Here is a 27,218-nt window from a genome sequence, read left to right on the forward strand (position 1 = left end):
ATACTGCAAGGGGTTCTTCTACATAGTAAATCCCAGGACATAGTGTCTATAATACTGTAAGGGGTTCTTCTACATAGACCATAGTAAATCCCAGGTCATAGTGTCTATAATACTGTAAGGGGTTCTTCTTCATAGAAGTCCATAGTAAATCCCAGGACATAGTGTCTATAATACTGTAAGGGGTTCTTCTACATAGACCATAGTAAATCCCGGTTCATAGTGTCTATAATACTGTAAGGGGTTCTTCTACATAGTAAATCCCAGGACATAGTGTCTATAATACTGTAAGGGGTTCTTCTACATAGTAAATCCCAGGACATAGTGTCTATAATACTGTAAGGGGTTCTTCTACATAGATCATAGTAAATCCCAGGAAATAGTGTCTATAATACTGTAAGGGGTTCTTCTACATAGACCATAGTAAATCCCAGGACATAGTGTCTATAATACTGTAAGGGGTTCTTCTACATAGAAGACCATAGTAAATCCCAGGACTTAGTGTCTATAATACTGTAAGGGGTTCTTCTACATAGATCATAGTAAATCCCAGGACATAGTGTCTATAATACTGTAAGGGGTTCTTCTACATAGATCTAGTAAATCCCAGGACATAGTGTCTATAATACTGTAAGGGGTTCTTCTACATAGACCATAGTAAATCCCAGGTCATAGTGTCTATAATACTGTAAGGGGTTCTTCTACATAGACCATAGTAAATCCCAGGACATAGTGTCTATAATACTGCAAGGGGTTCTTCTACATAGCTAGTAATCCCAGGACATAGTGTCTATAATACTGTAAGGGGTTCTTCTACATAGACCATAGTAAATCCCAGGTCATAGTGTCTATAATACTGTAAGGGGTTCTTCTTCATAGAAGTCCATAGTAAATCCCAGGACATAGTGTCTATAATACTGTTAGGGGTTCTTCTACATAGAAGACCATAGTAAATCCCAGGTCATAGTGTCTATAATACTGTAAGGGTTCTTCTACATAGTAAATCCCAGGACATAGTGTCTATAATACTGTAAGGGGTTCTTCTACATAGACCATAGTAAATCCCAGGACATAGTGTCTATAATACTGTAAGGGGTTCTTCTACATAGAAGACCATAGTAAATCCCAGGACATAGTGTCTATAATACTGTAAGGGGTTCTTCTACATAGATCATAGTAAATCCCAAGACATAGTGTCTATAATACTGTAAGGGGTTCTTCTACATAGATCATAGTAAATCCCAGGACATAGTGTCTATAATACTGTAAGGGGTTCTTCTACATAGTAAATCCCAGATCATAGTGTCTATAATACTGTAAGGGGTTCTTCTACATAGACCATAGTAAATCCCAGGACATAGTGTCTATAATACTGCAAGGGGTTCTTCTACATAGTAAATCCCAGGACATAGTGTCTATAATACTGTAAGGGGTTCTTCTACATAGACCATAGTAAATCCCAGGTCATAGTGTCTATAATACTGTAAGGGGTTCTTCTTCATAGAAGTCCATAGTAAATCCCAGGACATAGTGTCTATAATACTGTAAGGGGTTCTTCTACATAGACCATAGTAAATCCCAGGACATAGTGTCTATAATACTGTAAGGGGTTCTTCTACATAGAAGACCATAGTAAATCCCAGGTCATAGTGTCTATAATACTGTAAGGGGTTCTTCTACATAGATCATAGTAACTCCCAGGTCATAGTGTCTATAATACTGTAAGGGGTTCTTCTACATAGACCATAGTAAATCCCAGGTCATAGTGTCTATAATACTGTAAGGGGTTATTCTAAATAGTAAATCCCAGGACATAGTGTATATAATACTGTAAGGGGTTCTTCTACATAGTAAATCCCAGGTCATAGTGTCTATAATACTGTAAGGGGTTCTTCTACATAGACCATAGTAAATCCAGGGACATAGTGTCTATAATACTGTAAGGGGTTCTTCTACATAGACCATAGTAAATCCCAGGACATAGTGTCTATAATACTGTAAGGGGTTCTTCTACATAGAAGACCATAGTAAATCCCAGGTCATAGTGTCTATAATACTGTAAGGGGTTCTTCTACATAGATCATAGTAAATCCCAGGTCATAGTGTCTATAATACTGTAAGGGGTTCTTCTACATAGACAATAGTAAATCCCAGGACATAGTGTCTATAATACTGTAAGGGGTTCTTCTACATAGAAGACCATAGTAAATCCCAGGACATAGTGTCTATAATACTGTATAGGGTTCTTCTACATAGTAAATCCCAGATCATAGTGTCTATAATACTGTAAGGGGTTCTTCTACATAGACCATAGTAAATCCCAGGACATAGTGTCTATAATACTGTAAGGGGTTCTTCTACATAGGAAATCCCAGGACATAGTGTCTATAATACTGTAAGGGGTTCTTCTACATAGACCATAGTAAATCCCAGGACATAGTGTCTATAATACTGTAAGAGGTACTTCTACATAGAAGACCATAGTAAATCCCAGGTCATAGTGTCTATAATACTGCAAGGGGTTCTTCTACATAGTAAATCCCAGGACATAGTGTCTATAATACTGTTAGGGGTTATTCTACATAGACCATAGTAAATCCCAGGTCATAGTGTCTATAATACTGTAAGGGTTCTTCTACATAGTAAATCCCAGGACATAGTGTCTATAATACTGTAAGGGGTTCTTCTACATAGAAGACCATAGTAAATCCCAGGACATAGTGTCTATAATACTGTAAGGGGTTCTTCTACATAGATCATAGTAAATCCCAAGACATAGTGTCTATAATACTGTAAGGGGTTCTTCTACATAGATCATAGTAAATCCCAGGACATAGTGTCTATAATACTGTAAGGGGTTCTTCTACATAGTAAATCCCAGGACATAGTGTCTATAATGCTTTAAGGGGTTCTTCTACATAGACCATAGTAAATCCCAGGTCATAGTGTCTATAATACTGTAAGGGGTTCTTCTACATAGTAAATCCCAGGACATAGTGTCTATAATACTGTAAGGGGTTCTTCTACATAGTAAATCCCAGGACATAGTGTCTATAATACTGTAAGGGGTTCTTCTACATAGAAGACCATAGTAAATCCCAGGACATAGTGTCTATAATACTGTAAGGGGTTCTTCTACATAGATCATAGTAAATCCCAAGACATAGTGTCTATAATACTGTAAGGGGTTCTTCTACATAGATCATAGTAAATCCCAGGACATAGTGTCTATAATACTGTAAGGGGTTCTTCTACATAGTAAATCCCAGATCATAGTGTCTATAATACTGTAAGGGGTTCTTCTACATAGACCATAGTAAATCCCAGGACATAGTGTCTATAATACTGCAAGGGGTTCTTCTACATAGTAAATCCCAGGACATAGTGTCTATAATACTGTAAGGGGTTCTTCTACATAGACCATAGTAAATCCCAGGTCATAGTGTCTATAATACTGTAAGGGGTTCTTCTTCATAGAAGTCCATAGTAAATCCCAGGACATAGTGTCTATAATACTGTAAGGGGTTCTTCTACATAGACCATAGTAAATCCCGGTTCATAGTGTCTATAATACTGTAAGGGGTTCTTCTACATAGTAAATCCCAGGACATAGTGTCTATAATACTGTAAGGGGTTCTTCTACATAGTAAATCCCAGGACATAGTGTCTATAATACTGTAAGGGGTTCTTCTACATAGAAGACCATAGTAAATCCCAGGACATAGTGTCTATAATACTGTAAGGGGTTCTTCTACATAGATCATAGTAAATCCCAAGACATAGTGTCTATAATACTGTAAGGGGTACTTCTACATAGATCATAGTAAATCCCAGGACATAGTGTCTATAATACTGTAAGGGGTTCTTCTACATAGTAAATCCCAGATCATAGTGTCTATAATACTGTAAGGGGTTCTTCTACATAGACCATAGTAAATCCCAGGACATAGTGTCTATAATGCTGCAAGGGGTTCTTCTACATAGTAAATCCCAGGACATAGTGTCTATAATACTGTAAGGGGTTCTTCTACATAGACCATAGTAAATCCCAGGACATAGTGTCTATAATACTGTAAGGGGTTTTTCTACATAGTAAATCCCAGGTCATAGTGTCTATAATACTGTAAGGGGTTCTTCTACATAGACCATAGTAAATCCCAGGTCATAGTGTCTATAATACTGTAAGGGGTTCTTCTACATATAAGACCATAGTAAATCTGAGGACATAGTGTCTATAATCCTGTAAGGGGTTCTTCGACATAGACCATAGTAAATCCCAGGTCATAGTGTCTATAATACTGTAAGGGGTTCTTCTACATAGTAAATCCCAGGACACAGTGTATATAATACCGTAAGGGGTTCTTCTACATAGTAAATCCCAGGACATAGTGTATATAATACTTTAAGGGGTTCTTCTACATAGTAAATCCCAGGACATAGTGTCTATAATGCTTTAAGGGGTTCTTCTACATAGACCGTAGTAAATCCCAGGTCATAGTGTCTATAATACTGTAAGGGGTTCTTCTACATAGTAAATCCCAGGACATAGTGTCTATAATACTGTAAGGGGTTCTTCTACATAGAAGACCATAGTAAATCCCAGGACATAGTGTCTATAATACTGTAAGGGGTTCTTCTACATAGATCATAGTAAATCCCAAGACATAGTGTCTATAATACTGTAAGGGGTTCTTCTACATAGATCATAGTAAATCCCAGGACATAGTGTCTATAATACTGTAAGGGGTTCTTCTACATAGTAAATCCCAGATCATAGTGTCTATAATACTGTAAGGGGTTCTTCTACATAGACCATAGTAAATCCCAGGACATAGTGTCTATAATACTGTAAGGGGTTCTTCTACATAGTAAATCCCAGATCATAGTGTCTATAATACTGTAAGGGTTCTTCTACATAGACCATTGTAAATCCCAGGACATAGTGTCTATAATACTGCAAGGGGTACTTCTACATAGTAAATCCCAGGACATAGTGTCTATAATACTGTAAGGGGTTCTTCTACATAGACCATAGTAAATCCCAGGTCATAGTGTCTATAATACTGTAAGGGGTTCTTCTTCATAGAAGTCCATAGTAAATCCCAGGACATAGTGTCTATAATACTCTAAGGGGTTCTTCTACATAGACCATAGTAAATCCCAGGACATAGTGTCTATAATACTGTAAGGGGTTTTTCTACATAGTAAATCCCAGATCATAGTGTCTATAATACTGTAAGGGGTTCTTCTACATAGACCATAGTAAATCCCAGGACATAGTGTCTATAATACTGCAAGCGGTTCTTCTACATAGTAAATCCCAGGACATAGTGTCTATAATACTGTAAGGGGTTCTTCTACATAGACCATAGTAAATCCCAGGTCATAGTGTCTATAATACTGTAAGGGGTTCTTCTTCATAGAAGTCCATAGTAAATCCCAGGACATAGTGTCTATAATACTGTAAGGGGTTCTTCTACATAGACCATAGTAAATCCCGGTTCATAGTGTCTATAATACTGTAAGGGGTTCTTCTACATAGTAAATCCCAGGACATAGTGTCTATAATACTGTAAGGGGTTCTTCTACATAGATAAATCCCAGGACATAGTGTCTATAATACTGTAAGGGGTTCTTCTACATAGAAGACCATAGTAAATCCCAGGACATAGTGTCTATAATACTGTAAGGGGTTCTTCTACATAGATCATAGTAAATCCCAAGACATAGTGTCTATAATACTGTAAGGGGTTCTTCTACATAGATCATAGTAAATCCCAGGACATAGTGTCTATAATACTGTAAGGGGTTCTTCTACATAGTAAATCCCAGATCATAGTGTCTATAATACTGTAAGGGGTTCTTCTACATAGACCATAGTAAATCCCAGGACATAGTGTCTATAATACTGCAAGGGGTTCTTCTACATAGTAAATCCCAGGACATAGTGTCTATAATACTGTAAGGGGTTCTTCTACATAGACCATAGTAAATCCCAGGACATAGTGTCTATAATACTGTAAGGGGTTCTTCTACATAGTAAATCCCAGGTCATAGTGTCTATAATACTGTAAGGGGTTCTTCTACATAGACCATAGTAAATCCCAGGTCATAGTGTCTATAATACTGTAAGGGGTTCTTCTACATAGAAGACCATAGTAAATCCCATGACATAGTCTCTATAATACTGTAAGGGGTTCTTCTACATAGACCATAGTAAATCCCAGGTCATAGTGTCTATAATACTGTTAGGGGTTCTTCTACATATAAGACCATAGTAAATCTGAGGACATAGTGTCTATAATCCTGTAAGGGGTTCTTCGACATAGACCATAGTAAATCCCAGGTCATAGTGTCTATAATACTGTAAGGGGTTCTTCTACATAGTAAATCCCAGGACACAGTGTATATAATACCGTAAGGGGTTCTTCTACATAGTAAATCCCAGGACATAGTGTATATAATACTTTAAGGGGTTCTTCTACATAGTAAATCCCAGGACATAGTGTCTATAATGCTTTAAGGGGTTCTTCTACATAGACCGTAGTAAATCCCAGGTCATAGTGTCTATAATACTGTAAGGGGTTCTTCTACATAGTAAATCCCAGGACATAGTGTCTATAATACTGTAAGGGGTTCTTCTACATAGAAGACCATAGTAAATCCCAGGACATAGTGTCTATAATACTGTAAGGGGTTCTTCTACATAGATCATAGTAAATCCCAAGACATAGTGTCTATAATACTGTAAGGGGTTCTTCTACATAGATCATAGTAAATCCCAGGACATAGTGTCTATAATACTGTAAGGGGTTCTTCTACATAGTAAATCCCAGGACATAGTGTCTATAATGCTTTAAGGGGTTCTTCTACATAGACCGTAGTAAATCCCAGGTCATAGTGTCTATAATACTGTAAGGGGTTCTTCTACATAGTAAATCCCAGGACATAGTGTCTATAATACTGTAAGGGGTTCTTCTACATAGAAGACCATAGTAAATCCCAGGACATAGTGTCTATAATACTGTAAGGGGTTCTTCTACATAGATCATAGTAAATCCCAAGACATAGTGTCGATAATACTGTAAGGGGTTCTTCTACATAGATCATAGTAAATCCCAGGACATAGTGTCTATAATACTGTAAGGGGTTCTTCTACATGGTAAATCCCAGATCATAGTGTCTATAATACTGTAAGGGGTTCTTCTACATAGACCATAGTAAATCCCAGGACATAGTGTCTATAATACTGTAAGGGGTTCTTCTACATAGGAAATCCCAGATCATAGTGTCTATAATACTGTAAGGGGTTCTTCTACATAGACCATAGTAAATCCCAGGTCTTAGTGTCTATAATACTGTAAGGGGTTATTCTACATAGTAAATCCCAGGACATAGTGTCTATAATACTGTAAGGGGTTCTTCTACATAGTAAATACCAGGTCATAGTGTCTATAATACTGTAAGGGGTTCTTCTACATAGACCATAGTAAATCCCAGGACATAGTGTCTATAATACTGTAAGGGGTTCTTCTACATAGACCATAGTAAATCCCAGGACATAGTGTCTATAATACTGTAAGGGGTTCTTCTACATAGAAGACCTTTGTAAATCCCAGGACATAGTGTCTATAATACTGTATAGGGTTCTTCTACATAGAAGACCCTAGTAAATTCCAGGTCATAGTGTCTATAATACTGTAAGGGGTTCTTCTACATAGATCATAGTAAATCCCAGGCCATAGTGTCTATAATACTGTAAGGGGTTCTTCTACATAGAAGACCATAGTAAATCCCCAGACATAGTGTCTATAATACTGTAAGGGGTTCTTCTTCATAGAAGACCATAGTAAATCCCAGGACATAGTGTCTATAATACTGTAAGGGGTTCTTCTACAAAGACCATAGTAAATCCCAGTACATAGTGTCTATAATACTGTAAGGGGTTCTTCTACATAGTAAATCCCAGATCATAGTGTCTATAATACTGTAAGGGGTTATTCTTCATAGAAGACCATAGTAAATCCCAGGTCATAGTGTCTATAATACTGTAAGGGGTTCTTCTACATAGAAGACCATAGTAAATCCCAGGACATAGTGTCTATAACACTGTAAGGGGTTCTTCTACATAGACCATAGAAAATCCCAGGTCATAGTGTCTATAATACTGTAAGGGGTTATTCTACATAGTAAATCCCAGGACATAGTGTCTATAATACTGTAAGGGGTACTTCTACATAGAAGACCATAGTAAATCCCAGGTTATAGTGTCTATAATACTGCAAGGGGTTCTTCTACATAGTAAATCCCAGGACATAGTGTCTATAATACTGTAAGGGGTTCTTCTACATAGACCATAGTAAATCCCAGGTCATAGTGTCTATAATACTGTAAGGGGTTCTTCTTCATAGAAGTCCATAGTAAATCCCAGGACATAGTGTCTATAATACTGTAAGGGGTTCTTCTACATAGACCATAGTAAATCCCAGGACATAGTGTCTATAATACTGTAAGGGGTTCTTCGACATAGATCATAGTAACTCCCAGGTCATAGTGTCTATAATACTGTAAGGGGTTCTTCTACATAGACCATAGTAAATCCCAGGTCATAGTGTCTATAATACTGTAAGGGGTTATTCTACATAGTAAATCCCAGGACATAGTGTCTATAATACTGTAAGGGGTTCTTCTACATAGACCATAGTAAATCCCAGGTCATAGTGTCTATAATACTGCAAGGGGTTATTCTACATAGTAAATCCCAGGACATAGTGTCTATAATACTGTAAGGGGTTCTTCTACATAGTAAATCCCAGGTCATAGTGTCTATAATACTGTAAGGGGTTCTTCTACATAGACCATAGTAAATCCCAGGACATAGTGTCTATAATACTGTAAGGGGTTCTTCTACATAGACCATAGTAAATCCCAGGACATAGTGTCTATAATACTGTAAGGGGTTCTTCTACATAGAAGACCATAGTAAATCCCAGGTCATAGTGTCTATAATACTGTAAGGGGTTCTTCTACATAGATCATAGTAAATCCCAGGTCATAGTGTCTATAATACTGTAAGGGGTTCTTCTACATAGAAGACCATAGTAAATCCCAGGACATAGTGTCTATAATACTGTAAGGGGTTCTTCTACATAGTAAATCCCAGGACACAGTGTATATAATACCGTAAGGGGTTCTTCTACATAGTAAATCCCAGGACATAGTGTATATAATACTTTAAGGGGTTCTTCTACATAGTAAATCCCAGGACATAGTGTCTATAATGCTTTAAGGGGTTCTTCTACATAGACCATAGTAAATCCCAGGTCATAGTGTCTATAATACTGTAAGGGGTTCTTCGACATAGATCATAGTAACTCCCAGGTCATAGTGTCTATAATACTGTAAGGGGTTCTTCTACATAGACCATAGTAAATCCCAGGTCATAGTGTCTATAATACTGTAAGGGGTTATTCTACATAGTAAATCCCAGGACATAGTGTCTATAATACTGTAAGGGGTTCTTCTACATAGACCATAGTAAATCCCAGGTCATAGTGTCTATAATACTGCAAGGGGTTATTCTACATAGTAAATCCCAGGACATAGTGTCTATAATACTGTAAGGGGTTCTTCTACATAGTAAATCCCAGGTCATAGTGTCTATAATACTGTAAGGGGTTCTTCTACATAGACCATAGTAAATCCCAGGACATAGTGTCTATAATACTGTAAGGGGTTCTTCTACATAGACCATAGTAAATCCCAGGACATAGTGTCTATAATACTGTTAGGGGTTCTTCTACATAGAAGACCATAGTAAATCCCAGGTCATAGTGTCTATAATACTGTAAGGGGTTCTTCTACATAGATCATAGTAAATCCCAGGTCATAGTGTCTATAATACTGTAAGGGGTTCTTCTACATAGAAGACCATAGTAAATCCCAGTACATAGTGTCTATAATACTGTAAGGGGTTCTTCTACATAGTAAATCCCAGGACACAGTGTATATAATACCGTAAGGGGTTCTTCTACATAGTAAATCCCAGGACATAGTGTATATAATACTTTAAGGGGTTCTTCTACATAGTAAATCCCAGGACATAGTGTCTATAATGCTTTAAGGGGTTCTTCTACATAGACCATAGTAAATCCCAGGTCATAGTGTCTATAATACTGTAAGGGGTTCTTCTACATAGAAGACCATAGTAAATCCCAGTACATAGTGTCTATAATACTGTAAGGGGTTCTTCTAAATAGTAAATCCCAGTACATAGTGTCTATAATACTGTAAGGGGTTCTTCTACATAGTAAATCCCAGGACACAGTGTATATAATACCGTAAGGGGTTCTTCTACATAGTAAATCCCAGGACATAGTGTATATAATACTTTAAGGGGTTCTTCTACATAGTAAATCCCAGGACATAGTGTCTATAATGCTTTAAGGGGTTCTTCTACATAGACCATAGTAAATCCCAGGTCATAGTGTCTATAATACTGTAAGGGGTTCTTCTACATAGTAAATCCCAGGACATAGTGTCTATAATACTGTAAGGGGTTCTTCTACATAGAAGACCATAGTAAATCCCAGGTCATAGTTTCTATAATACTGCAAGGGGTTCTTCTACATAGTAAATCCCAGGACATAGTTTCTATAATACTGTAAGTGGTTCTTCTACATAGACCATAGTAAATCCCAGGTCATAGTGTCTATAATACTGTAAGGGGTTCTTCTTCATAGAAGACCATAGTAAATCCCAGGACATAGTGTCTATAATACTGTAAGGGGTTCTTCTACATAGACAATAGTAAATCCCAGGACATAGTGTCTATAATACTGTAAGGGGTTCTTCTACATAGATCATAGTAAATCCCAGGTCATAGTGTCTATAATACTGTAAGGGGTTCTTCTACATAGAAGACCATAGTAAATCCCAGGACATACTGTCTATAATACTGTATACGGTTCTTCTACATAGAAGACCATAGTAAATCCCAGGTCATAGTGTCTATAATACTGTAAGGGGTTCTTCTACATAGATCATAGTAAATCCCAGGCCATAGTGTCTATAATACTGTAAGGGGTTCTTCTACATAGAAGACCATAGTAAATCCCAGGACATAGTGTCTATAATACTGTAAGGGGTTCTTCTACATAGACCATAGTAAATCCCAGTACATAGTGTCTGTAATACTGTAAGGGGTTCTTCTACATAGTAAATCCCAGGACACAGTGTATATAATACCGTAAGGGGTTCTTCTACATAGTAAATCCCAGGACATAGTGTCTATAATACTGTAAGGGGTTCTTCTACATAGAAGACCATAGTAAATCCCAGTACATAGTGTCTATAATACTGTAAGGGGTTCTTCTACATAGTAAATCCCAGGACACAGTGTATATAATACCGTAAGGGGTTCTTCTACATAGTAAATCCCAGGACATAGTGTATATAATACTTTAAGGGGTTCTTCTACATAGTAAATCCCAGGACATAGTGTCTATAATGCTTTAAGGGGTTCTTCTACATAGACCATAGTAAATCCCAGGTCATAGTGTCTATAATACTGTAAGGGGTTCTTCTACATAGTAAATCCCAGGACATAGTGTCTATAATACTGTGAGGGGTTCTTCTACATAGACCATAGTAAATCCCAGGTCATAGTGTCTATAATACTGTAAGGGGTTCTTCTACATAGATCATAGTAAATCCCAGGCCATAGTGTCTATAATACTGTAAGGGGTTCTTCTACATAGAAGACCATAGTAAATCCCAGGACATAGTGTCTATAATACTGTAAGGGGTTCTTCTACATAGACCATAGTAAATCCCAGGTCATAGTGTCTATAATACTGTAAGGGGTTCTTCTACATAGTAAATCCCAGGACATAGTGTCTATAATACTGTGAGGGGTTCTTCTACATAGAAGACCATAGTAAATCCCAGGACATAGTGTCTATAATACTGTAAGGGGTTCTTCTACATAGATCATAGTAAATCCCAAGACATAGTGTCGATAATACTGTAAGGGGTTCTTCTACATAGATCATAGTAAATCCCAGGCCATAGTGTCTATAATACTGTAAGGGATTCTTCTACATAGAAGACCATAGTAAATCCCAGGACATAGTGTCTATAATACTGTAAGGGGTTCTTCTACATAGACCATAGTAAATCCCAGTACATAGTGTCTATAATACTGTAAGGGGTTCTTCTACATAGTAAATCCCAGATCATAGTGTCTATAATACTGTAAGAGGTTCTTCTACATAGTAAATCCCAGGTCATAGTGTCTATAATACTGTAAGGGGTTCTTCTACAAAGGAAATCCCAGTACATAGTGTCTATAATACTGTAAGGGGTTCTTCTACATAGACCATAGTAAATCCCAGGACATAGTGTCTATAATACTGTAAGTGGTTCTTCTACATAGACCATAGTAAATCCCAGGTCATAGTGTCTATAATACTGTAAGGGGTTCTTCTTCATAGAAGACCATAGTAAATCCCAGGACATAGTGTCTATAATACTGTAAGGGGTTCTTCTACATAGAAGACCATAGTAAATCCCAGGTCATAGTGTCTATAATACTGTAAGGGGTTCTTTTACATAGATCATAGTAAATCCCAGGTCATAGTGTCTATAATACTGTAAGGGGTTCTTCTACATAGACCATAGTAAATCCCAGGACATAGTGTCTATAATACTGTAAGGGGTTCTTCTACATAGAAGACCATAGTAAATCCCAGGTCATAGTGTCTATAATACTGTAAGGGGTTCTTCTACATAGATCATAGTAAATCCCAGGTCATAGTGTCTATAATACTGTAAGGGGTTCTTCTACATAGTAAATCCCAGGACAGTGTCTATAACACTCTAAGGGGTTCTTCTACATAGACCATAGAAAATCCCAGGTCATAGTGTCTATAATACTGTAAGGGGTTATTCTACATAGTAAATCCCAGGACATAGTGTCTATAATACTGTAAGGGGTACTTCTACATAGAAGACCATAGTAAATCCCAGGTCATAGTGTCTATAATACTGCAAGGGGTTCTTCTACATAGTAAATCCCAGGACATAGTGTCTATAATACTGTAAGGGGTTCTTCTACATAGACCATAGTAAATCCCAGGTCATAGTGTCTATAATACTGTAAGGGGTTCTTCTTCATAGAAGTCCATAGTAAATCCCAGGACATAGTGTCTATAATACTGTAAGGGGTTCTTCTACATAGAAGACCATAGTAAATCCCAGTACATAGTGTCTATAATACTGTAAGGGGTTCTTCTACATAGAAGACCATAGTAAATCCCAGTACATAGTGTCTATAATACTGTAAGGGGTTCTTCTACATAGAAGACCATAGTAAATCCCAGGTCATAGTTTCTATAATACTGCAAGGGGTTCTTCTACATAGTAAATCCCAGGACATAGTTTCTATAATACTGTAAGTGGTTCTTCTACATAGACCATAGTAAATCCCAGGTCATAGTGTCTATAATACTGTAAGGGGTTCTTCTTCATAGAAGACCATAGTAAATCCCAGGACATAGTGTCTATAATACTGTAAGGGGTTCTTCTACATAGACAATAGTAAATCCCAGGACATAGTGTCTATAATACTGTAAGGGGTTCTTCTACATAGATCATAGTAAATCCCAGGTCATAGTGTCTATAATACTGTAAGGGGTTCTTCTACATAGAAGACCATAGTAAATCCCAGGACATACTGTCTATAATACTGTATACGGTTCTTCTACATAGAAGACCATAGTAAATCCCAGGTCATAGTGTCTATAATACTGTAAGGGGTTCTTCTACATAGATCATAGTAAATCCCAGGCCATAGTGTCTATAATACTGTAAGGGGTTCTTCTACATAGAAGACCATAGTAAATCCCAGGACATAGTGTCTATAATACTGTAAGGGGTTCTTCTACATAGACCATAGTAAATCCCAGTACATAGTGTCTGTAATACTGTAAGGGGTTCTTCTACATAGTAAATCCCAGGACACAGTGTATATAATACCGTAAGGGGTTCTTCTACATAGTAAATCCCAGGACATAGTGTCTATAATACTGTAAGGGGTTCTTCTACATAGAAGACCATAGTAAATCCCAGTACATAGTGTCTATAATACTGTAAGGGGTTCTTCTACATAGTAAATCCCAGGACACAGTGTATATAATACCGTAAGGGGTTCTTCTACATAGTAAATCCCAGGACATAGTGTATATAATACTTTAAGGGGTTCTTCTACATAGTAAATCCCAGGACATAGTGTCTATAATGCTTTAAGGGGTTCTTCTACATAGACCATAGTAAATCCCAGGTCATAGTGTCTATAATACTGTAAGGGGTTCTTCTACATAGTAAATCCCAGGACATAGTGTCTATAATACTGTAAGGGGTTCTTCTACATAGAAGACCATAGTAAATCCCAGGACATAGTGTCTATAATACTGTAAGGGGTTCTTCTACATAGATCATAGTAAATCCCAAGACATAGTGTCGATAATACTGTAAGGGGTTCTTCTACATAGATCATAGTAAATCCCAGGCCATAGTGTCTATAATACTGTAAGGGATTCTTCTACATAGAAGACCATAGTAAATCCCAGGACATAGTGTCTATAATACTGTAAGGGGTTCTTCTTCATAGAAGACCATAGTAAATCCCAGGACATAGTGTCTATAATACTGTAAGGGGTTCTTCTACATAGACCATAGTAAATCCCAGTACATAGTGTCTATAATACTGTAAGGGGTTCTTCTACATAGTAAATCCCAGATCATAGTGTCTATAATACTGTAAGAGGTTCTTCTACATAGTAAATCCCAGGTCATAGTGTCTATAATACTGTAAGGGGTTCTTCTACAAAGGAAATCCCAGTACATAGTGTCTATAATACTGTAAGGGGTTCTTCTACATAGACCATAGTAAATCCCAGGACATAGTGTCTATAATACTGTAAGTGGTTCTTCTACATAGACCATAGTAAATCCCAGGTCATAGTGTCTATAATACTGTAAGGGGTTCTTCTTCATAGAAGACCATAGTAAATCCCAGGACATAGTGTCTATAATACTGTAAGGGGTTCTTCTACATAGAAGACCATAGTAAATCCCAGGTCATAGTGTCTATAATACTGTAAGGGGTTCTTCTACATAGATCATAGTAAATCCCAGGTCATAGTGTCTATAATACTGTAAGGGGTTCTTCTACATAGACCATAGTAAATCCCAGGACATAGTGTCTATAATACTGTAAGGGGTTCTTCTACATAGAAGACCATAGTAAATCCCAGGTCATAGTGTCTATAATACTGTAAGGGGTTCTTCTACATAGATCATAGTAAATCCCAGGTCATAGTGTCTATAATACTGTAAGGGGTTCTTCTACATAGTAAATCCCAGGACAGTGTCTATAACACTGTAAGGGGTTCTTCTACATAGACCATAGTAAATCCCAGGTCATAGTGTCTATAATACTGTAAGGGGTTCTTCTTCATAGAAGTCCATAGTAAATCCCAGGACATAGTGTCTATAATACTGTAAGGGGTTCTTCTACATAGAAGACCATAGTAAATCCCAGTACATAGTGTCTATAATACTGTAAGGGGTTCTTCTACATAGTAAATCCCAGTACATAGTGTCTATAATACTGTAAGGGGTTCTTCTACATAGTAAATCCCAGGACACAGTGTATATAATACCGTAAGGGGTTCTTCTACATAGTAAATCCCAGGACATAGTGTATATAATACTTTAAGGGGTTCTTCTACATAGTAAATCCCAGGACATAGTGTCTATAATGCTTTAAGGGGTTCTTCTACATAGACCATAGTAAATCCCAGGTCATAGTGTCTATAATACTGTAAGGGGTTCTTCTACATAGTAAATCCCAGGACATAGTGTCTATAATACTGTACGGGGTTCTTCTACATAGAAGACCATAGTAAATCCCAGGTCATAGTTTCTATAATACTGCAAGGGGTTCTTCTACATAGTAAATCCCAGGACATAGTTTCTATAATACTGTAAGTGGTTCTTCTACATAGACCATAGTAAATCCCAGGTCATAGTGTCTATAATACTGTAAGGGGTTCTTCTTCATAGAAGACCATAGTAAATCCCAGGACATAGTGTCTATAATACTGTAAGGGGTTCTTCTACATAGACAATAGTAAATCCCAGGACATAGTGTCTATAATACTGTAAGGGGTTCTTCTACATAGATCATAGTAAATCACAGGTCATAGTGTCTATAATACTGTAAGGGGTTCTTCTACATAGAAGACCATAGTAAATCCCAGGACATACTGTCTATAATACTGTATACGGTTCTTCTACATAGAAGACCATAGTAAATCCCAGGTCATAGTGTCTATAATACTGTAAGGGGTTCTTCTACATAGATCATAGTAAATCCCAGGCCATAGTGTCTATAATACTGTAAGGGGTTCTTCTACATAGAAGACCATAGTAAATCCCAGGACATAGTGTCTATAATACTGTAAGGGGTTTTTCTACATAGACCATAGTAAATCCCAGTACATAGTGTCTGTAATACTGTAAGGGGTTCTTCTACATAGTAAATCCCAGGACACAGTGTATATAATACCGTAAGGGGTTCTTCTACATAGTAAATCCCAGGACATAGTGTCTATAATACTGTAAGGGGTTCTTCTACATAGAAGACCATAGTAAATCCCAGTACATAGTGTCTATAATACTGTAAGGGGTTCTTCTACATAGTAAATCCCAGGACACAGTGTATATAATACCGTAAGGGGTTCTTCTACATAGTAAATCCCAGGACATAGTGTATATAATACTTTAAGGGGTTCTTCTACATAGTAAATCCCAGGACATAGTGTCTATAATGCTTTAAGGGGTTCTTCTACATAGACCATAGTAAATCCCAGGTCATAGTGTCTATAATACTGTAAGGGGTTCTTCTACATAGTAAATCCCAGGACATAGTGTCTATAATACTGTAAGGGGTTCTTCTACATAGAAGACCATAGTAAATCCCAGGACATAGTGTCTATAATACTGTAAGGGGTTCTTCTACATAGATCATAGTAAATCCCAAGACATAGTGTCGATAATACTGTAAGGGGTTCTTCTACATAGATCATAGTAAATCCCAGGCCATAGTGTCTATAATACTGTAAGGGATTCTTCTACATAGAAGACCATAGTAAATCCCAGGACATAGTGTCTATAATACTGTAAGGGGTTCTTCTTCATAGAAGACCATAGTAAATCCCAGGACATAGTGTCTATAATACTGTAAGGGGTTCTTCTACATAGACCATAGTAAATCCCAGTACATAGTGTCTATAATACTGTAAGGGGTTCTTCTACATAGTAAATCCCAGATCATAGTGTCTATAATACTGTAAGAGGTTCTTCTACATAGTAAATCCCAGGTCATAGTGTCTATAATACTGTAAGGGGTTCTTCTACATAGGAAATCCCAGTACATAGTGTCTATAATACTGTAAGGGGTTCTTCTACATAGACCATAGTAAATCCCAGGACATAGTGTCTATAATACTGTAAGTGGTTCTTCTACATAGACCATAGTAAATCCCAGGTCATAGTGTCTATAATACTGTAAGGGGTTCTTCTTCATAGAAGACCATAGTAAATCCCAGGACATAGTGTCTATAATACTGTAAGGGGTTCTTCTACATAGAAGACCATAGTAAATCCCAGGTCATAGTGTCTATAATACTGTAAGGGGTTCTTCTACATAGATCATAGTAAATCCCAGGTCATAGTGTCTATAATACTGTAAGGGGTTCTTCTACATAGACCATAGTAAATCCCAGGACATAGTGTCTATAATACTGTAAGGGGTTCTTCTACATAGAAGACCATAGTAAATCCCAGGTCATAGTGTCTATAATACTGTAAGGGGTTCTTCTACATAGATCATAGTAAATCCCAGGTCATAGTGTCTATAATACTGTAAGGGGTTCTTCTACATAGTAAATCCCAGGACAGTGTCTATAACACTGTAAGGGGTTCTTCTACATAGACCATAGAAAATCCCAGGTCATAGTGTCTATAATACTGTAAGGGGTTATTCTACATAGTAAATCCCAGGACATAGTGTCTATAATACTGTAAGGGGTACTTCTACATAGAAGACCATAGTAAATCCCAGGTCATAGTGTCTATAATACTGCAAGGGGTTCTTCTACATAGTAAATCCCAGGACATAGTGTCTATAATACTGTAAGGGGTTCTTCTACATAGACCATAGTAAATCCCAGGTCATAGTGTCTATAATACTGTAAGGGGTTCTTCTTCATAGAAGTCCATAGTAAATCCCAGGACATAGTGTCTATAATACTGTAAGGGGTTCTTCTACATAGAAGACCATAGTAAATCCCAGTACATAGTGTCTATAATACTGTAAGGGGTTCTTCTACATAGTAAATCCCAGTACATAGTGTCTATAATACTGTAAGGGGTTCTTCTACATAGTAAATCCCAGGACACAGTGTATATAATACCGTAAGGGGTTCTTCTACATAGTAAATCCCAGGACATAGTGTATATAATACTTTAAGGGGTTCTTCTACATAGTAAATCCCAGGACATAGTGTCTATAATGCTTTAAGGGGTTCTTCTACATAGACCATAGTAAATCCCAGGTCATAGTGTCTATAATACTGTAAGGGGTTCTTCTACATAGTAAATCCCAGGACATAGTGTCTATAATACTGTAAGGGGTTCTTCTACATAGAAGACCATAGTAAATCCCAGGTCATAGTTTCTATAATACTGCAAGGGGTTCTTCTACATAGTAAATCCCAGGACATAGTTTCTATAATACTGTAAGTGGTTCTTCTACATAGACCATAGTAAATCCCAGGTCATAGTGTCTATAATACTGTAAGGGGTTCTTCTTCATAGAAGACCATAGTAAATCCCAGGACATAGTGTCTATAATACTGTAAGGGGTTCTTCTACATAGACAATAGTAAATTCCAGGACATAGTGTCTATAATACTGTAAGGGGTTCTTCTACATAGATCATAGTAAATCCCAGGTCATAGTGTCTATAATACTGTAAGGGGTTCTTCTACATAGAAGACCATAGTAAATCCCAGGACATACTGTCTATAATACTGTATACGGTTCTTCTACATAGAAGACCATAGTAAATCCCAGGTCATAGTGTCTATAATACTGTAAGGGGTTCTTCTACATAGATCATAGTAAATCCCAGGCCATAGTGTCTATAATACTGTAAGGGGTTCTTCTACATAGAAGACCATAGTAAATCCCAGGACATAGTGTCTATAATACTGTAAGGGGTTCTTCTACATAGACCATAGTAAATCCCAGTACATAGTGTCTGTAATACTGTAAGGGGTTCTTCTACATAGTAAATCCCAGGACACAGTGTATATAATACCGTAAGGGGTTCTTCTACATAGTAAATCCCAGGACATAGTGTCTATAATACTGTAAGGGGTTCTTCTACATAGAAGACCATAGTAAATCCCAGTACATAGTGTCTATAATACTGTAAGGGGTTCTTCTACATAGTAAATCCCAGGACACAGTGTATATAATACCGTAAGGGGTTCTTCTACATAGTAAATCCCAGGACATAGTGTATATAATACTTTAAGGGGTTCTTCTACATAGTAAATCCCAGGACATAGTGTCTATAATGCTTTAAGGGGTTCTTCTACATAGACCATAGTAAATCCCAGGTCATAGTGTCTATAATACTGTAAGGGGTTCTTCTACATAGTAAATCCCAGGACATAGTGTCTATAATACTGTAAGGGGTTCTTCTACATAGAAGACCATAGTAAATCCCAGGACATAGTGTCTATAATACTGTAAGGGGTTCTTCTACATAGATCATAGTAAATCCCAAGACATAGTGTCGATAATACTGTAAGGGGTTCTTCTACATAGATCATAGTAAATCCCAGGCCATAGTGTCTATAATACTGTAAGGGATTCTTCTACATAGAAGACCATAGTAAATCCCAGGACATAGTGTCTATAATACTGTAAGGGGTTCTTCTTCATAGAAGACCATAGTAAATCCCAGGACATAGTGTCTATAATACTGTAAGGGGTTCTTCTACATAGACCATAGTAAATCCCAGTACATAGTGTCTATAATACTGTAAGGGGTTCTTCTACATAGTAAATCCCAGATCATAGTGTCTATAATACTGTAAGAGGTTCTTCTACATAGTAAATCCCAGGTCATAGTGTCTATAATACTGTAAGGGGTTCTTCTACATAGGAAATCCCAGTACATAGTGTCTATAATACTGTAAGGGGTTCTTCTACATAGACCATAGTAAATCCCAGGACATAGTGTCTATAATACTGTAAGTGGTTCTTCTACATAGACCATAGTAAATCCCAGGTCATAGTGTCTATAATACTGTAAGGGGTTCTTCTTCATAGAAGACCATAGTAAATCCCAGGACATAGTGTCTATAATACTGTAAGGGGTTCTTCTACATAGAAGACCATAGTAAATCCCAGGTCATAGTGTCTATAATACTGTAAGGGGTTCTTCTACATAGATCATAGTAAATCCCAGGTCATAGTGTCTATAATACTGTAAGGGGTTCTTCTACATAGACCATAGTAAATCCCAGGACATAGTGTCTATAATACTGTAAGGGGTTCTTCTACATAGAAGACCATAGTAAATCCCAGGTCATAGTGTCTATAATACTGTAAGGGGTTCTTCTACATAGATCATAGTAAATCCCAGGTCATAGTGTCTATAATACTGTAAGGGGTTCTTCTACATAGTAAATCCCAGGACAGTGTCTATAACACTGTAAGGGGTTCTTCTACATAGACCATAGAAAATCCCAGGTCATAGTGTCTATAATACTGTAAGGGGTTATTCTACATAGTAAATCCCAGGACATAGTGTCTATAATACTGTAAGGGGTACTTCTACATAGAAGACCATAGTAAATCCCAGGTCATAGTGTCTATAATACTGCAAGGGGTTCTTCTACATAGTAAATCCCAGGACATAGTGTCTATAATACTGTAAGGGGTTCTTCTACATAGACCATAGTAAATCCCAGGTCATAGTGTCTATAATACTGTAAGGGGTTCTTCTTCATAGAAGTCCATAGTAAATCCCAGGACATAGTGTCTATAATACTGTAAGGGGTTCTTCTACATAGACCATAGTAAATCCCAGGACATAGTGTCTATAATACTGTAAGGGGTTCTTCTACATAGAAGACCATAGTAAATCCCAGGTCATAGTGTCTATAATACTGTAAGGGGTTCTTCGACATAGATCATAGTAACTCCCAGGACATAGTGTCTATAATACTGTAAGGGGTTCTTCTACATAGTAAATCCCAGGACACAGTGTCTATAATACTGTAAGGGGTTCTTCTACATAGACCATAGTAAGTCCCAGGACATAGTGTCTATAATACTGTAAGGGGTTACATTTACATAGAAGACCATAGTAAATCCCAGGACATTTTTTATTTTATTTGTATTTTTATTTCACCTTTATTTAACCAGGTAGGCTAGTTGAGAACAAGTTCTCATTTACAACTGCGACCTGGCCAAGATAAAGTATAGCGGCAGGTAGCCTAGTGGGTAGAGCGTTGGACTAGTAACCAAAAGGTTGCAAGTTTGAATCCCCGAGCTGACAAGGTACAAATCTGTCGTTCTGCCCCTGAACAAGGCAGTTAACCCATTGTTCCTAGACCGTCATTTAAAATAAGAAATTATTCTTAACTGACTTGCCTAGTTAAATAAAGGTTAAATAATTTTTTTTATAAAAAATAGCAATTTGACACATACAACACAGAGTTACACATGGAATAAAATACAGTAGAACAAAAGAAAACAAAAAGTCTATATACAGTGAGTGCAAATGAGGTAGGATAAGGGAGGTAAGGCAATAAATAGGCCATGGTGGCGAAGTAATTACAATATAGCAATTAAACACCGGAATGGTAGATGTGCAGAAGATGAATGTACAAGTAGAGATACTGGGGTGCAAAGGAGCAAGTTAAATAAATAAATACAGTATGGGGATGAGGTAGTCCAAATTTGAGATTTTTGGTTCCAACCGCCGTGTCTTTGTGAGACGCAGAGTAGGTGAATTGATGATCTCCACATGTGTGGTTCCCACCGTGAAGCATGGAGGAGGTGTGATGGTGTGGAGGTGCTTTGCTTGTGACACTGTCGGGGATTTATTTAGAATTCAAGGAAAACCTCACCAGCATGGCTACCACAGCATTCTGCAGCGATACGCCATCCCACCTGGTTTGCGCTTAGTGGGACTATCATTTGTTTTTCAACAGGACAATGTCCCAAAATACACCTCCAGGCTGTGTAAGGGCTATTTGACCAAGAAGAAGAGGGATGGAGTGCTGCATCAGACCTGGCCTCCACAATCACCCAACCTCAGCCCAATTGAGATGTTTTGGGTTTGAGTTGGACCGCAGAGTGAAGGAAAAGCAGTCAACAAGTGCTCAGCATATGTGGGAACTACTTCAAGACTGTCGGAAAAGCATTCCAGGTGAAGCTGGTTGAGAGAATGCCAAGAGTGTGCAAAGCTGTCATCAAGGCTACTTTGAAGAATCTAACATCTAAAATATATTTTGATTTGTTTAACACTTTTTTGGTTACTACATGATTCCATATGTGTTATTTCGTAGTTTTGATGTCTTCACTATTATTCTACAATGTAAAAACTAGGAAAAATGAAGAAAAACTCTTGAATGAGTAGGTGTGTCCAAACTTTTGACTGGTACTGTGTATACACCGAGTATACAAAACATTAAGAACACCTGCTCTTTCCATGAAATAGACTGACCAGGTGAGTGACCCAGCCAGAGGCTAGACTTGAATCCGGGCTCTGAATCTCTGGAGAGACCTGAAAATAGCTGTGCAGCAACGCTCCCCATCCAACCTGACAGAGCTTGAGAGGATCTGAAAACCTGTTTTTGTTCGTCATTATGGGGTATTGTGATGTCATTATGGGGTATTGTGTGTAGAATGATGAGGGAAAAAAAACAATTGAATACATTTTAGAGTAAGGCTGTAACGTAACAAAATGTGGAAAAAGTAATGGGGTCTCAATGCTTTCCCGAAGGTACTGTATTTACACATTCTTTAGGTGGTTTAACACTTTATAGAGACAAGTTGGAAATCAAAGGGAGAGATTGGAAGAGAAACAGTGGGAAGTGGACAAAGGGATTGAACCCCGGTCTTCGGTTCGGAGTCGTATATGTGACCGTTCTGGGAGTGTAACCACTACACCAAGTATCCATTGACCTATATAAGGTTAAACCACAGTGCTCAGTCGGTCCTCACCTTCTCCCATGCGAGCCCCAGTCAGGGCCTCCTTGGCGGATCCGAAGCCCAGCTCCCTGCACACCACGCTGGCTGACAGCAGGGTCCAACGGTCATCACACACCGTGCCCCACTCATTGTTCTTCAGTACCTCCACTCTGCCCTCACCCAGCTTGGCACCTCCCTTCAGCCTCACCGTGCTCTGATGGGAGAGGAGAGGATTAACTCACTGTGTTCTACAGACAGGATACAGTTAACTCACTGCGTTCTACAGACAGGAGACAGTTAACTCACTGCGTTCTACAGACAGTTAACTCACTGTGTACTACAGACAGGATACAGTTAACTCACTGTGTTCTACAGACAGGAAACAGTTAACTCACTGCGTTCAACAGACAGGAGACAGTTAACTCACTGCGTTCTACAGACAGTTAACTCACTGTGTACTACAGACAGGATACAGTTAACTCACTGTGTTCTACAGACAGGATATAGTTAACTCACTGCGTTCTACAGACAGGAAACAGTTAACTCACTGCGTTCTACAGACAAAGTCAACACAGGACAGGAACACCAAACTGACCAGATTAACAAACTGTAGGTGAAGCATGAATTTGCCAACTTCAAGTCTATGCAATGCTAGTGAGAAACAGACAGACAGACAGACAGACAGACAGACAGACAGACAGACAGACAGACAGACAGACAGACAGACAGACAGACAGACAGACAGACAGACAGACAGACAGACAGACAGACAGACAGACAGACAGACAGACAGACAGACAGACAGACAGACAGACAGACAGGACATTACCACTACTAATTACCGTAGTTTTGAGCTGCTTCTTCTTCAGTCCGTTGTTCTGTACGTACTGGGGTCCGGGTACACAGCTGACCACGGCTGGCATGCCACCATCACACGACCCTGTGGCATTACCTACGGAGTCAGAGTAGACTCAGAAATATGTAAATACACAGAATATAACTCAGAAATATGCACAGTGAATATATTCAACATAATTCTGGTCTGATCACGGTGCCTGTTTATGACCTACGTTCTATATCTTTACATCATTCTGAGAGTCCATTCTCCCTTCATAATTACCCTTGTTGGACTCCAGGGGGCAGGCTGCCAGGTGGACCTCAGTGCCAACGCATGCCACAGAGTGGAGGCGGTACTGGTGCTTCTGACGCTCTGTGTTCAGTCTGGAGGGGTTTGAATGGGAGAGGAGGAGGAGGAGGAGGAGGAAGAGGAAGAGGATGAGGGAGGAGGATGAGGGAGGAGGATGAGGGAGGAGGATGAGGGAGGAGGAAGAGGAAGAGGAAGAGGAGGGAGGAGGAAGAGGAAGAGGATGAGCGAGGAGGATGAGCGAGGAGGATGAGGGAGGAGGAAGAGAAGGAGGAGGAAGAAAAGGAGGAGGAAGAAAAGGAGGAGGAAGAGAAGGAGGAGGAAGAGAAGGAGGAGGAAGAGGAGGAGGAGGAGGGAGGAGGAAGAGGATGAGGGAGGAGGAGGAAGAGGAAAAGGAGAAGGAAAAGGAGAAAGAGGAGGAGGAGGAGAAGGGAGGAGGAGGAAGAGGAGAAGGAGAAAGAGGAGGAGAAGGAGGAGAAAGAGGAGTAGAAGGAAGAGGAGGAAGAGAAGGAGGAGGAGGAGGTGGAGGAGAAAGAGGAGGAGGAGAAGGAAGAGGAGGAAGAGAAGGAGGAGGAGGAGGTGGAGGAGAAAGAGGAGGAGGAGAAGGAAGAGGAGGAAGAGAAGGAGGAGGAGGAGGAGGAGAAGGAGGAGGAAGAGAAGGAGGAGGGATGATACAGAAAAGACTGACTGGAAGTTGGCTGTGTGCATCAAGGGGGTTGGGATCACTTCCATTTCAATACAAGTCAAATCAGAAATTAAACCAAATTCCAATTCCAAATGTTCCTCATTCAAAGGTATTACAGAGAATTGGAATTGTTGTGTACTTCCTGAATTGACTGGAATTGAAATGGTATTGAACCTAAAGCATGATGGGTATTATTGATCCTATCATTCTAAATGTTTTGTTGCTGATGCTAAACTTTTCAATTCTTCATTTGATTGTTGCACCAGACACAAGTGTCTGTTTGACCGTCAGCCAATTGCACAATGTACAATGACGAAAGTACATGTTTATCATTTATCATTTTGTACATTTGTGTATTTGACCACAAGGTAACGTTGCTTTCTGCTGAGTAAATACAGTATAGAGCAGGTAGAGTTGAACTGAACTGGGCCCTACAGTACAGTATAGAGCAGGTGGAGTAGAACTGATCTGGGCCCTACAGTACAGTATAGAGCAGGTGGAGTAGAACTGAACTGGGCCCTACAGTACAGTACAGTATAGAGCAGGTAGAGTAGAACTGAACTGGGCCCTACAGTACAGTACAGAGCAGGTAGAGTTGAACTGAACTGGGCCCTACAGTACAGTATAGAGCAGGTGGAGTAGAACTGATCTGGGCCCTACAGTACAGTATAGAGCAGGTGGAGTAGAACTGAACTGGGCCCTACAGTACAGTACAGTATAGAGCAGGTAGAGTAGAACTGAACTGGGCCCTACAGTACAGTACAGAGCAGGTAGAGTTGAACTGAACTGGGCCCTACAGTACAGTATAGAGCAGGTGGAGTAGAACTGAACTGGGCCCTACAGTACAGAGCAGGTGGAGTAGAACTGAACTGGGCCCTACAGTACAGTACAGAGCAGGTGGAGTAGAACTGAACTGGGCCCTACAGTACAGTATAGAGCAGGTGGAGTAGAACTGAACTGGGCCCTACAGTACAGAGCAGGTGGAGTAGAACTGAACTGGGCCCTACAATACAGTACAGTATAGAGCAGGTGGAGTAGAACTGATCTGTGCCCTACAGTACAGTATAGAGCAGGTAGAGTTGAACTGAACTGGGCCCTACAGTACAGTACAGTATAAAGCAGGTGGAGTAGAACTGATCTGGGCCCTACAGTACAGTACAGTATAGAGCAGGTGGAGTAGAACTGAACTGGGCCCTACAGTACAGTACAGTATAGAGCAGGTAGAGTAGAACTGAACTGGGCCCTACAGTACAGTATAGAGCAGGTAGAGTTGAACTGATCTGTGCCCTATAGTACAGATCAGGTAGAGTTGAACTGAACTGGGCCCTATAGTACAGTATAGAGCAGGTAGAGTTGAACTGAACTGGGCCCTACAGTACAGTACAGTATAGAGCAGGTAGAGTTGAACTGATCTGGGCCCTACAGTACTGTATAGAGCAGGTAGAGTTGAACTGAACTGGGCCCTACAGTACAGTACAGAGCAGGTAGAGTTGAACTGAACTGGGCCCTACAGTACAGTATAGAACAGGTAGAGTTGAACTGGGCCTACAGTACAGTACAGAGCAGGTAGAGTTGAACTGATCTGGGCCCTACAGTACAGTATGCAGCAACCCAAATTATACCCTTTTCCCTGTCAACAGTAGTGCACTATATAGGGAATAGGCTGCCATTTGGGACTCAGCCTTTTCTCAGACCTCATTGCTCCCACATATCCCTGACCTGGGCAGATTTATAGACTGTGCTGTTCACAATACAATACCCAGAATCAAAGGGGTCCCTATCCCCAATATAGTGCACTACTTTTGACCAGGCCTCATAGGGTAGTGGACTACTTTTGACTAGGCCTCATAGGGTAGTGCACTACTTTTGACCAGGCCTCATAGGGTAGTGCACTACTTTTGACCAGGCCTCATAGGGTAGTGCACTACTTTTGACCAGGCCTCATAGGGTAGTGCACAACTTTTGACCAGGGCACATAGGGTAGTGCACAACTTTTGACCAGGGCCCATAGAGTAGTGGACTACATTTGACCAGGGCCCCATAGTG

General features: G+C 39.0%; 1 protein-coding gene across 9 annotated transcripts in view; it reads right to left on the reverse strand.

Moving 5' to 3' along the window:
• The window catches only part of loxl3b (lysyl oxidase-like 3b), a 132,589-nt gene that overhangs the window by 67,995 nt on the left and 37,376 nt on the right, over positions 1-27,218 (reverse strand). For all 9 annotated transcript variants that reach the window (XM_045723796.1, XM_014211695.2, XM_014211692.2 and 6 more), the window contains 3 exons: positions 24,464-24,564; positions 24,186-24,295; positions 23,377-23,557 (listed from right to left, as the gene is read on the reverse strand). In XM_045723796.1, the coding sequence (XP_045579752.1) occupies positions 23,377-23,557; positions 24,186-24,295; positions 24,464-24,564 (392 nt within the window). The remainder of the gene's footprint in view (positions 1-23,376; positions 23,558-24,185; positions 24,296-24,463; positions 24,565-27,218) is intronic.

Source organism: Salmo salar, chromosome ssa09, assembly GCF_905237065.1.
Source record: "Salmo salar chromosome ssa09, Ssal_v3.1, whole genome shotgun sequence".
Taxonomy (NCBI): domain Eukaryota; kingdom Metazoa; phylum Chordata; class Actinopteri; order Salmoniformes; family Salmonidae; genus Salmo; species Salmo salar.